Source organism: Photinus pyralis, unplaced genomic scaffold (assembly GCF_008802855.1).
Source record: "Photinus pyralis isolate 1611_PpyrPB1 unplaced genomic scaffold, Ppyr1.3 Ppyr1.4_LG7, whole genome shotgun sequence".
NCBI classification, from domain to species: Eukaryota; Metazoa; Arthropoda; class Insecta; order Coleoptera; family Lampyridae; genus Photinus; species Photinus pyralis.
In genome coordinates, this window is record NW_022170738.1 from 13,463,574 (window position 1) to 13,478,115 (window position 14,542).

The 14,542-nt window shown below is 34.4% G+C and overlaps 1 protein-coding gene across 3 annotated transcripts in view; it reads left to right on the plus strand.

Moving 5' to 3' along the window:
* The window catches only part of LOC116177475, a 96,374-nt gene that overhangs the window by 20,146 nt on the left and 61,686 nt on the right, over positions 1-14,542 (plus strand). For all 3 annotated transcript variants that reach the window (XM_031496462.1, XM_031496460.1, XM_031496459.1), the window contains one exon: positions 5,483-5,538. In XM_031496462.1, coding sequence (XP_031352322.1) covers positions 5,483-5,538 — 56 coding nt within the window. The remainder of the gene's footprint in view (positions 1-5,482; positions 5,539-14,542) is intronic.

The following is a 14,542-nucleotide window of genomic DNA, read 5'->3' on the forward strand; positions in this document are numbered from 1 at the left end:
AAAAAATCATTTCATTCGCAATTCTTAACCCTAAACGGCCTACACTCGATCGGTGCATACATGACCACCCAGTTCCTACGCTGTGATGCGCATAACTTTCTATTTTTAATTTTTGTGCACCGGAATCAAATTTTGGCGTAATCCGATTTTTTTAACACCGTTAGGAATCTCAAAAAAATTACAAAATCGGAAAGGACACACCCAAAAACCTAGCTGAAGTCGTTTGTTCCGTTCGTTTCTGTATCATGGGAAAAAAGGTAGATACAGAAGAAACAGACAAATGATAAATACGTCGCACCAAAAGTGCTTTGTCTCAAAAATGTTTACCTTTAAATGATTATATACGTTTTCACCTATTAAGGTAATCAGAAAATTGTATTATTCTTGCCCAACAACATTCACACTGGATTTGAATAATTTTTAATTAACTAAAAATTTAGAATTTTTAAAAGTTTAATAATCAGACGCGTATTTTAATGAGATGTGCCTTAAATAAATCCGCTAATTTTAATTTTCAATCCGACAATTTCCTTTTAAGTTTTATTCATAATTTTTAAAGGTCGGAGAACTCCTCTTTGTTTTCACACGCCTTGATGGCCGTTTTCCAAGTGAGCTTTACGAATATCAACAAAAATGGATCGCTCATTTCACTTTGGCACAACTACCTAATGTCGTTAGTTACTTGTACTAAGTAGGTGTCATTGACATACTAAATGTGTAACTCGCATTTTTAAAGTACCGGAACCGCGGGCCAAATGGGGATTAAAACCGGTAATGGCTGCGATTTTCCCCTTCGCCAATTTCATTTCCATTTCAATAAATGAAATTATGGAAATGTTCAATAATTTAATTTTAATCTTGTTCTGTTGAGTTAAACACCAGAACTAATCTCATCACAAGATTGGTATTAATAAGAAAGCAAAATTTGCACACCTTCACACGTGTACCTAATTTCATTAAGTACAAGTGAATAGTGCTGTAGTGCTAATTTCATTTTATTTACTCTTGTTTTAATCTATTCTGATTATTGTTTAATGTCTCAATTATACTTTCTAATTTTAATTCTTTAGATGTAGTAACATCAGAGTAAGGGAGATCCGGTGCAATTCAAGAAAATTACAACTGTTAAATTAAACTTTTAACATAGGCGGTTGGGAACTTCCACAAAAAATAGTTTATTTGCTATTGATCTATGAGTAGTTAAATGTTTCTCGAAGAAAAGGTCCTTTTTTCGAATTTTTGATTTTATTTGAGTCAAAGTTTAAGCTAGAAATGGATAGCTTCAGTTCAAGTTTTGTAACGTTTACTTTTTGAAGGTCTACATTAAAATAACAAATTTGAACGACTGAGTCAATGTTAGTAACATTTCCTCAACAATAGAATTAGGTTTCTTTTATGTGCCTCTGAAACATTACTTAATTGTAAATGAATAATGTAATACAGCGTGATATACATACTCAACAAAATCAACTCAATTTACATTAATTAACATTACTTTTTATTTATTAATGTAGGTTTTTTGAACTTTGATGTCATCCAATTTTTTCTGTATAATATTTTGATTATTAGTATTGCTATTTCACTAATTTAATCAAATTACTTGCTCAATTTTTGTTTATGTTCTTATACATAATTTAAAAAGGTATGTACTAATTAGTTCCTCTATTGCTAAAAAAAGACAGTATAAGGTCGTCTACTCCCCCATCTACAGTTACCAACTCAATTCGATTACTAACGAAATCATGTCTTCCCAATAGGTCAACGATTTAATACCGAATAGAATTGCAGTTACTTATTGATATAAAACACGATATTAACACGGCGATAACGTTCGAAATATGCGCTATAAAAATTCATCGAACGTACCGTACTTACTTTCTCTACTTACGCGGGTAAGAACAAGGAGAGGGAACTTCTTAGATGACCATATATGGTTACAATAATTCTTTCTACACCGCATTAGGTATGCGTTCAATTATCGACTTACCATATATATCGAGCGAATGAAAATTGTCCCAACACCCATTCCCATTTTTGAATGGATGAGTACGTTTTTGGCCGTGGAGTAATCATTGGATTTAATTCGGTTTTATGGGAATTAGCAAGTCAAATAGTAAGCGCGGAGAGGATTTGTGTTTGCGTGATTTTAACTCAAGGGAATTCTAATTTGCACGCATTAATCCACCCGTGGTTTTCGGATAACGTGTCACAAGGACGATGATTATTGAATTACTAAAAGATTGCTTGAATGCCTTCGTTTGTAGCTGTTAGAAAATTAATCTCTTGCGCACATGTTTGTAAAACGCCCATCTGATAGTGAGATCGAATTTTTCAAATCATCCAAAAAATGCTACCCGTAGACCAGACACCTAGAAAAAAATCCAAAAGAAGATCTGTAAACGTTTAATCATTTTTGAAGGTATAAGAGGTTTTTAAATTTTGCGTTTCCTTGGATTTCATTTTTAATCTCCCCTATACCACTTCCAGGGTTGAAAAAAAGTGGGTGGTTTGTATGAACGATACCATACAGAGAGATTCACGAAGCCTAATTTGTTGTAGTTGAAATAGGGACTAGAAGTTTGGTTTACAGCCATAATCGACCATTGCGAATTGAAATAAAATAATTTCAAGATGGCGTCGCTGCCGTAAATATCGGAAGATGGCGCCATCTTGGTTTTTTTTAAATATAAATATACCATTTTCTAGTTTTCCCTAAATGCGCAATTTTATTCTGAATTTAGCGCATTTAAGATTTGTCATTGTTTTTTACCATGGCAATTTTTGAAGATGCGCATGTGTCCATTCAAAAATTTATATCTTTTAAACCGTTCAAGATCAGTATAATCGAATCCTTAAAGTCTAAGGAATTTTTTGAGTGATCGCTGAAAGTTTTGAAAAGGTTTCTAAGGCTGCTGCGGTTTTAAAAAATTAGCAATACAAAAATGTCAAAAAATTTGAATTTTAGGGACACTTTCATTAATATTCTGTATACCTATCCCTGTAGTTTTTGAGATATTGGCATTTTTTTAAAGAACTACTCGTATTTTTTCATTACGTGTGATCGGCTTTGGAAGCTATATCGACCAACATGCATAAAACGCAAGAAATGAGGAGTGCAATTTAATTAAAACGTTAATAATCCAAATTCAATTCAAGTTCTCTCATAATTCCACGAGAGTAGCTCTAGGGACTTCATTGAATACAAGGAAGGAAAAAGAGCTCCTGAAAAGCTTCCAGAAAATGTACTCGCTTAGTTTCTTACTTTTCCAATTTGCATTTTATAATTGCACATTATAATACTATGCGATCAAAAATGCGTGACTGTCGCGTAACCTTTGGACCTTTTTGACAGCAACTCATTTTTGATGGCCAGTTAGTTTTAAACCTGTACGACACCGTCGCGGAACTTATCTCCCTCGTATTCATACTTTACACCGATATTTAAAATATTATGCCACCATATTTACGGAAATGAATGTATTTACTAAGACTATTATGTAACGGAGCCCGATATTCACACCAAGGGCTCACGGTGTGAAGAATACACATTATATTATTGTTGTTAATGGTTAAGAGCCCGCCTTTGGTTAGAACATGAACTGTCTCGCCATAACAACAATATGATTGGGGTTTAAAATATTTTATAACATATAGGGTTTCACGACCCACCACATCACAGTATTCCAGGGGCGGACTGGGTAACTGCGGGCCAGGTGGAATTATACACTGCCTTTTTTTGAGCCCCGAAAAAAACATTGTCTCAGATCGCCCCGGAAAAAAATTTTCTTATAAAATGTGGCCTGTAGAATCCATAATTTCAAACAGTTCCAAGATTGGGCTACTAGTTCAAAAGTTACAGCCCTTTGAATTTTTTTTCGAAATTGGTTTCTAGTCTATAACTTTTGATTGAGAAGTCTGATCGAAAAAGTACGAATTGATTTGGATTCTACGCACACAAATTAATAAGAAAAAGTGTTTTCCCGAGAAACTTTGGTGTAGTCGATTTTTGGTAAAAAAGGAAGGCTATACCTGCCTTTTTTTGAGCCCCGAAAAAAAAAGTGTCTCAGATCGACCCGGAAAAAAAATTTTCTTATAGAATGTGGCCTGTAGAATCCATAATTTCAAACAGTTCCAAGATTGGGCTACTAGTTCAAAAGTTACAGCCCTTTGAATTTTTGTTCGAAATTGGTTTCTAGTTTATAACTTTTGATTGAGAAGTCTGATCGAAAAAGTACGAATTGTTTTGGATTGTAAGTACAGCTGATAATTAAAAGTAACAAAATATAGAATCCACACGAGGTGCGTCGCCTATCATTGTATTTCAGCACTTTCATGCTACGACAAAAAATGATAAATTCATTGTAAAACACTTCAATTAAAACAGAATTTTTTAACAACCTAACATCAACCCCAATTAGAGAAACGTGTTAATAATTTATTAATAGTGCAAGAAACTAAATACAGCTTATAAATTTCCAACGGGCATTATGATCTACAGGCCAGGTTGGCAATCGCCACTCGCCCCCCCCCCCGTGCCAGTCCGCCCCTGCAGTATTCCATGAGTATTGAAAAAGCATCACAGATGGTGGAAAATACCATTGCAAACAAATCCAACATAAAACAAACAAAACCCTCGATTCATCGCACAAGCCGATCACAAAAATCGCTTTTGAATTTTAAAAGTCGTACTTCAATTCTGAAGTGACCATCCTGCGAATTGTTTAAATATAAAATACACGTGGAAAGATACAAAACTCGTTTGTAAAATAACACTACTTGACTCGGCCCCAAAAGGGTCTCGTACTTCAATATTTCTTCGCCAGTAATGTGCCATTTTCCTGACTTATATAAGTAACTATTATGTGAACAACGAAATTACTACGTATTTACATACAGAAAACATCTCGTACGCGCAATCTACAGTAACCAACAAATCTACCCCTAAATACGGCCCTTGCACGGACTGTAGCAGGTAGAAATTAATTCCATAAAGGTTAACACCAATTTTCCTCCAAGAGTTATATAACTTAAAGTTTTACTGCAATTTTGTTTATTTACCAAACGTCTCGTTAACAAAAATGAAAGGGAATTATCCTAGGGTGGCAACCTTACCCAATTATAATCCTTTCAACGCATAATTAAATCTCAATCAGAAAATTGCAATCGCTGAATCTGGAACGAGTATGTCACTTCTGGTCGCGTATCAATTTAAATATCATTAACGCAATCAGCAACGATCAATTAAGCAAGTTTCCCAATCGATTGCAATAATCTCTCACACTCCGTAATGATCCCTTTACCGTAATTTGAATTTAAATTGCCATATAATTTGCTAATATTTATACCATTGCTTTCTTCTGGCGTAATTAAATTTACAAGGAAAAATAAGGATATTCTAAACATTTTAACAGCGCCATTAACTTTTTAATGGGGCTTCTTATAGGTAGTAGTATTTGATGTAAAAGATACGTTTTTTTTCTAGGACGGAAGTTCAGGGGTCATCGGAGATGAAGTCGGCGCAGGTAGAAATTCGAAAAGGTGAGTTGCCTTTGTTAATAATAATGGTTTAAGGGGGGAGGGGATTAAAAAGACAAAGTGTCATTGTTTGGAATTATTACCGTTCGAGATGCATGTAATTTTGGCTACAACAATACCTCGATGTTAACCTACATATGCATATTATTCGTGCCTGAAATTATAGGTTTGCTCTTTAATGTGGCACAAGATTAACTTTCTTTGTATAAGGGAAAAGGTAATCGTCGATTTGTCAATTACATAAATTCCGGTCGGCCAGCTTCCGAAATTCGTACCGGGTCATCGAGAAAGTGTGTTAAATTAATAAAACAATCGAGATAATAAAAAAAACGAGATCGATTGGTGCAGATTTATGAATCATTTCTATTCGTGCTAATTTGCGTATGTGTAGGGGGTTTACTTTCATTTTTTGTTGTCACCCGTTTGCATTTGTGCACTACAAACCGCTTTCTTGAGAGTGTACTGAAAGTGCACTTCATTTAATTAATATTCCAATGTACTACCAGTAATCTAAATTTATATTTATTAATCAGTAGCCTATTAACGGCTCACCGTAAGCAAAAATTGACACCCTTTTAAGTAGGTAACATTTGTTACTTTTACTTCTTCGTTATCCTAACTAGAAATTAGCACCAACGTACTAAATAGTTCCTCGCTGTCCAACGATTGAAAACAGATCGCTAATTGCCTACAACTAGGTAATTTGGGTTCCGGTATAAGTCGGAAGTGAGAAAAGTCACCGTTAAATTATTTATAGCTGTGACCATATGCTGCAGGTATAAATTACGGCTATTAACGTATAATGGAAGCCTATTATTAAAAAAAAACAAATTCGCCATAGAACATAAATTATTACAGTGCGTCAAGGCGTTGTTTCCAAAGCGAGAAAAAATTCCAAGATTTAATTATGTGTTTATTGCAAGACAGTATTCGAAATCGGTGTTCCCCAAGGATCCACGATGGGCCATTTCATCTGATTTCAAGCATCTCTAATACAGTACCATTGCTTGTATTAAATATGTTAATTTTAAAGCAATTGTGATTTGATAAACAACAATTGCAAATGATCACCAATTAACCTTGCTTTGTCCTTAGCTCGTTGACCCAAGGATCGACGAATCGGCTTCCAATAAGATTGCTTCTAACCACAGGTGTCTACAAAAGTGTTTTTTAAATGAATCTTTCTTCATCACACGAATCCTTTCCAAAAGAAGGTGTCGGAGAGGGCGGTTTGTTACATCATGTGTGCACGCGTGAAGCACTACTTGCTAGTCCGGTAAATAAGTTATCGGACCTAAACTCAATTTTTTAAATAGAACGTCCTGTATATTTTAATCTAAAATGAAGCATATTAAATTCTTTTAAAAAATTTAAGGTAGTCATATAGGGCCGATTCTAAATCACACTAGGCTAAATAATCACTAGAAAATTTATTAGAGTTGAATGTGAAAGAGGGCAAAAGCTAAGAATGATTCAAGATTCAAAAAAGATTAAAACAAATTTAAAAATTTTGTGTTTGAATCTTTTTGAGCCTTTATTAAATTTTTTTGAATCACTTTAATCGTTTTTGAATCACTGACGTGTTAATTGAAAAAAATAATTTAATCTGTTTTTTTTTAATTAAAAAATGAGCCTGGTATAACTGTATACTTATTTTGAAAACGAAAAATTATTAAACAATTATTATACAGAAACCTTTGTAGTAAACATTTTTTTGTATCTCTGAACTAAAAAAATATAGTCATTCTGAAATTGACAATTTTTACTTTTCCCCCCTTTTCTGTTAAGCGAGCGAATATTTTCAAATTTTAATTTTACTATTTCAAATTTGACCCAAAAAGAGCGCATGACGCCTATGTTACCTATTTGATACCACTAACAATTACGCAGACGCTCTATAAAAGTGTCAAAAATGGATCACCCTAATTTTCAAACTTGGTCGTGCTATAAATTAAAAGTAATCAATTCGCGTTTGGTCATCAGTGCAACTTGTTACTTTCCAATTTAAAATTTCGATTATTTAGCATTTGAACTACGGAAAGTTGACCCGTACATTTAAAAATAAATTGTCAATACTAAGCAATAATCACGTAGTTTATATCGCTAAATAAATATGTGCGGAATTCTTTGGTGTTTTTTTTGGGTATAATAGAAAACTTCAGCTTAGAAAATTCGCGTACGAACTATTGAATTGAAGTTCGCGTGAGTGTTACAGTAGAATTAATAGAGCCCTTTCCAATTATGTGTCACTCGACCCAACGTTCAATTTAAAATCATTGAAGGGGTGGCAACGCGCTTAGGGGGTTGACAGCAGAGGTGTAAATTTTTAAGTAGCAGACGTCCCCCTTGCAACCAAAATCGACGTGTTTTTGCGTTTTTTCCAAAAACTATTTCCTTGCGAGTTATTCAATCTGTTTCGTTTTCGTTATGCCACTCTGTATAAAGTTCGGTTATGCCAGGGGGGGGGGTCCAACCGACACTGCGTATTCGATTATCAACATCCAAAAATTACAACATCTTGAATTAATTACGTCCTTCCCAGACGGCTTAAAAATACGGGACTGGTGTCAAAATTCAAATTTTTTGCACCTAACGCATGTAATCTCAACCCATTCAACTAATTACGGATAATTATACTTATCCACATAGTCGGAATGAAATCTCAAAATTCGGCAGTCCAGTAATGCCTCTTTCCCTTTGCAATTTTGGGTCAAACGGCAGGGTCTCCCCCTGCCATTCATTGCCCATTGCAGAGTGTCACTTTTTTTAAGAAATAATTTCTATCCTTTCGATGAAAAAATGAAAGAATATGTTGTCATTTGAGAATTACTGTCAATTGTCGCTTACCAATTGTCAATTGGTGCTCAATTCAGTAATTAATAATTCGTAGCCAATGGCAAGTTGTCCGTCCGCCTGCTAATTTCAAATGAAAAACGTAATTATTTCGCGTAAGAGGATTGAAGTGGATTTTTTCCAATTCTAAAAAAATTATTATTGATTCGGTATTTTTATGTTCTACTTGCAACATTTATATGGTCGAAAGTGTGAAAAGTATTTTTGTTTAAAATATTTGGTTCTGCTGACGAAACAAAATTATTATGTATTGTTCAAAAATAACAGCAGGATATACTGTTGTTCAGATCTTTGATCAATTAAATGTTTAATTGCGATATTAATAAACTAATAATATCAATCAATCAAATAAGCTTTATTGCAAAAAATATTTGCATATGCATGAAGTACACAACATTAAGAATAATCTCGAGAATAATGGAGTCGAAATGCTATGTATTAATTAAAAAAATACAATCTATCAATCTTATTACCTTATTTATCTCAGATAATCATAAAGTGTCAAAATACTCCTTTAAATTGTAGGGTTTTATTAAAAGTGATTTTGCTTTCTTAATAAAGGGGTTACTGCTTCTTAATTGTTTTATTAGCATTCATAAATTGGTTATTAGAATTTCAACAACCATTCAAGAATAATGAAAACGAAAGATTTAGTAATAATATTCACTTTACTTGCGGATCTATTTTTGTTTTTTTTAGAAATCAGTCAATGAATAAGTTCATAACCAATCGTCATTATTCCGGTTATAAGTACACTAAAAAAGACGGAAGAGACTCTTTTTCATCAAGTGGAAATGTTATGTTCTGTTGGTTCTCGTTCGATTTATTTGAAAACACTTTGGTCGGCGGCTGCCTGGTAGCAAATGAGGGCGGGAGGAGATTGCTTTTAGAAAGACGAGGGGTGTACGTATACATATCGGGCTGTGTAATTAAGAACTTTGGGAACTACATGATGTGGGGTCGACGACATCTGGGCGCCATCCCCGAGCGTGGTTTACTAATGTGGTGATTTGTCTTCAAAATTTTAAACGCGAATTGTAGGTGAGCGGGTCGTCGGAAGTGAGTACCGAGAAATAGAATGTGGTAACCCCGGAAGAGTTCCGACTGATGATTGAGTCAAAATTTCAAACGCGAATTGCGGCTGAACGGGATGTCGGAAGTGGGTACCGTCAAAGAGAATGTGATAAGACTCTGACAAGATCTCATTGATGGCCTGAAGTCTCTTCGGTCTCACACGAGCACTTTGATTTTTTTTTTCAACGCCTTTGTACAGGGTGTAAGTAAACATTGCGATTTCTTTCCTCTTTTAACTTCACCTAGAACATTGTATGATAAAAATTGTTCTAACTGTTCATTGTAAAGAACATCAACAAGGTATTGTGATATTAAATTAACTCCGTTTAAAGTGGAACGGAGCCCAGCCCAATCTAAATTCGTAACCTTTACAAGCAAGACGGAGTGGCTCGCCATTGTCTCTATAATTAAAAAACGTAATGGCTTGTCGTGAGAATGACGTTTATTGTAATGCAAAAGAGCGACGGCGGCGTAAAAATCCCTGAAGTCTATTAGCCAAAAATTAAATGCACATTGACTCCACACCGTGCAATAATGTCACAACACAGAAAAAGTGAAATTTGCAATTATAATCACAAACGAAGCGTGCTCAATTCACATAATTGAAATTCAGCTTTGAAATGTAACGGTCCATTATTCAAGCGAGAGAGTTTTCTTCTGCTTCTTCTTTCTTAAATTGTCGCCATTAAATCGACATCATCATCATCATCACCACCACCATCGTCACCGCGAAAGGCAATTTGTAGAAACGTGAGTTGAAAATTACAAAAGTACAGATGGGATCCCGCGCAAGTGGTATATCAAAACACAATAAGTAACGAGGAAGACGCACAATATCTGGGTTAATTATTTTCACATAAATTATATAATCGTTATGTACCGACTTTGATTGTGTTTTATTTTCTTTGTGTATAATTAACTTCCTTATTTTTATGGGTCCCCGCAGAGTAAGTAATAACTGACTTGTCGAATTTGTATTGCGTAAATGATGTTTCTTACCAAAATTGGAGTTTTTTCGCTTTGGTTGTCGGATTTCATAAGTAGACCCGTTTCAGTTGCTTAACAAGAGAGATACAACCAATTTTAGTTTACAAATAAGATTAGGTAACAAACGCCTAATTTGATGATGATGATGGTTGCAATAGATCGAGCATCCCCTCATGCCGATGCCGATTTTCCGCATACCCGATCTGACCACGTTGTTGCAAAAGATAACTTTGTTACGTTATTTAGAGCAGAACATGCTGTAATTAAATGGTCGATGTTTATTCTTGTTGTTTAGCTATGCCGCTTATAATATCCGGTTAAGTAAAAAAAGGTGCACGGTAAATTTAATTAAGAGCCTTTTAATAAGATGAAAAAGCGATAGGTGGCCGGTTGAGTAAGACCTGAAAAAAGAGCTAGCGATTGTTACAAGATATTACGACACACCGGTTTTGCTTTACGAACTGAAAACTAACTGTTATTATAATAAATTAAATGGAAGATTATGTTTACGTCTATATTTAAGTGGATAATCCGTGTCTTGAATTCATTAATCACTGTTTTGATTAATCGCGCGCCATTTGCTATTCTTTAAAATCGCAAGTGACATCTGCATGACGCGCGAAGCGAAACTGAAATGTTACCGATTCGCATATCCTTCTGGCGGTGGTTAATCATTAAAAACTTCCCTGGTATAATAAGACTAAATTCCGTGTGCAATTTGCATTCAACCCCCGAGAAATGGGGCATATAGCCTTATACATTTCACCATATATAACTTTTTATCAGGTTTTAGCATAATTAGATCATAAACAAAAACTTAATTTTGAAAAATTCCTATTGTTAGGTACTCTGACGGCCGAATCGATTTAAACAATTTTCAAAATGCTGGCACTTGCGGAAATACCGGAATTTCTGTTCTTTTGATACCCACTAGCTACTCCGCGGCATTTCCGGAAGTGCCACCATTTTGAAAATATTTTACATCGATTCGGTCTTCAGAGTAACTCCTAAGTACAAATTTTCAAAAAGCGACCTATTTCACTTTTCCAAAAGCGTGAAACTAAAGCTCCCCTATTATTACTATTATATGGTACATATGTCGCTATAACTCGTAAAATCAGATTATAATCAATCCTACTTTCGAATTATCATTTAATCAAGACCATAATAAATAATCAATCGTGTCCCTTCATCAGCTTTTGATATTGAGATATACAATTTAAAATAAAAACCAAATGCAATTCCTTGATCTTAAGCTACCTTTGCCTTCCAGAACGATCGTAAATGGTAATCAACCCTTGTGTCTAAACGACCGAGAGACTCGGCTAACCCGCCGAAACTCTTTCGTGCTAGGGATTGTGGCTTGAAATTCTTCCCCATGAATGATGAAATTCCCAATAAGCGCGAGTCATACGCTCGTGTTGATTACGCCCACATTTTAGTTTTGATGCAACAGGGCACAGTTCATTTGGTTATTCTACTTCCACTACGAGAACAATATTATCCGGGGTTCCACAGGGGAGTATTTTGGGACCTATTTTATTTTTTATGCCAACCTCCCGAGTTTTATTTCTCATTGTATGCCGATGATTTGCAATTATATTTGTCTATATAGATTGCATCAAATTTGGTGAAGGTATATCGAAAAAGTCGACAGTGATTATTATGGCAGCAAAATTAATTTAAACAACCAATTATTATTAATTAACGATAGTGCTATTAAATGGGCTAATGCATAGGTATAATAATGTTAAATGTAGAATGAAGTACTTATGTTCCGTATATTTTTATAAGTAAAAAGAAGCTCAGATTCATATGTTTAAAAGGAAATTATTTGAAAATATTAAGGATTATTAACTTTGTCATTTATTTACGTTTTTGCATTTATTACCAAGCGCTGAGTTATATTTATATTTAAATTTGTTTCTTTTTGTTTTAGTATTATGTTTCTACTTTTTTTTATTTTATACTTGATCTTATTTTTTTGGTACTACTTACCATTCTGCGACTATATGCTTAGACTACGTTATTGTCAATAATATCAATTGTTTGTTTAGGTTTTTTTGTTTATACTAGTCGTGCTCGTACTATTGTTTTTTAGGAGGGGTAGAAGATCGCCATTTTGGCGAACCACATCCTTCTATACACCAGTTGATGGTTTATAATAAAATTTTGACAAATAAATTATGGATTCGAGACGTGCAGTTTTTTTTGTAAAAATATGCAAATTGAATTGACTGATAGATATTAACATGAAATTTAAAAAAAAATTATCTCAATACTACAATGGCCCCTAAACCACCCTGAAGATACACTTTGGACTATTGAAACCACCGTCTCTGTCAGTTCGTCTATGCTGTACTGCTACAGTGTTCGAATTATTCACTTCGTTCTTTTTGCATTCATAAGGTTATAGTGTTGACACATGAATGGTCCTGATTATGTACAGAGTTATTACATACATGTAGCCAGCGCGTAGTGCGTTTATTATGGAAGATAGAAACAAACTTTAAAGTTGTGGGGTTTATTATCGCCAAAAAATGTAAAGTAAAAAAAAAACAAATGAATATTGTAAAGCTAGTAAAAAAATGCAAATTTGGTAAATTTTTAATTGACCGCTCTGTATCTTTTTCAAAAATTGAAAAGAACTGTCTTTTCTGATTGCAAAAATATATATCTTGACATTCGCATTAGCCGTTTTTGAAATATCTGCATTTATTTACAGTGTATTATGAAATTGTTTTACCAAATTGACTTAAATTAAAAATTCAGAAGACTCGGTAAGCCTCGATTAACATTTGAAAATTCCAATGAGTTAACTACACAAATTTCCATTTAACACCTGACACATGGACACGAGCAGAAAAATTTGACATGAAACTGGATTCGAATCGCACAGTGGGTTCGAATAAACACACAATTAATTGATTGACAATGACAAAAATTTATTCCGAACACATGAAAATAACATTAAACATACTTTCGTTCACGTTCGCCATGAAGCGCTACATGTGGACATTGCCGATTTCCTTAAGTGGAAGTAGTGGTAACAAACAAATCTACATCAGGAGGATTTAGACATGTTGCCATTGAATCTACACACTCTTAATTACGCCAGCAAAATTTATCCACGTGCTATTTTTCTATATAATTCGATTTGTGTATGGGATGTTTTATGTTGTAGCAGGTATTTAATAAAACAAAGGTTAAAATATTCAGAAATATATCTGTTGGTGGTGATTAAAAGGGCGTAAATTAATCTGAAAAAGATTCAGGTTGTTTCAAATGTACAGGTAGGTACCACGTGTTTTGTGTCCACCTTTTTACTAGTTTCGGGTCGTCTTCATCTGAGTCACTTAGTGAAAGTGTCATCTTTTGATGTATCGCAGGCAAACAATATTGATGACTGTACTAGTCATTTGCATATATCTTAATAATAGAAAAGTGTGCGTTTGACAAATCATACCCACTTCCCATGTATTGTACGCACCGGTCACAACCCCTGATGGATTTGTACCAATTGTTCACTTCGAAGGGGGAATAATTCCCACAAGACCGTAATCGCAAAATCAATTATTCTTCGTTCTTTGTTGTGACAATAAAAACATAAATCGCCTTAAACGCCAAAATTCAACCCGGTAATAGCAAATCTAATTAAATTTATTCTCCAATCAATTTTTTGTTTCCGCGTATAACACAAAACATGGCCGACGGCTGGTGGAATGTTGACCTATAAAAACGTACACGCAATCCATCCATTACCTCGTTCGACTGTAAAAATTTGACTACCGAAGTTGGGGACCCTGTCTAAAAAACAAAACGCTCGAATGGTTGCAATCGCGATTCTAATCTGTCGGGGGGCAATGCGGGTGCGCTTTTTTGCGCAGCCTTTCGCCGAACAACGGCGTTTGCTACGTGACCGGATTTCAAAAAAAAAAAAAAACTAACGCGGCCTTCTAGTTATTGAACGAAATTAATTGACCATCCAGTTTTGATAATTCGCTGTTCGTCACCGTTAAAATTCTGCATTAACCTATGATCCCAGAGTGCCCCATAAAGAGATACGTTTATAATTGCCAAGTGCCAAATTTGG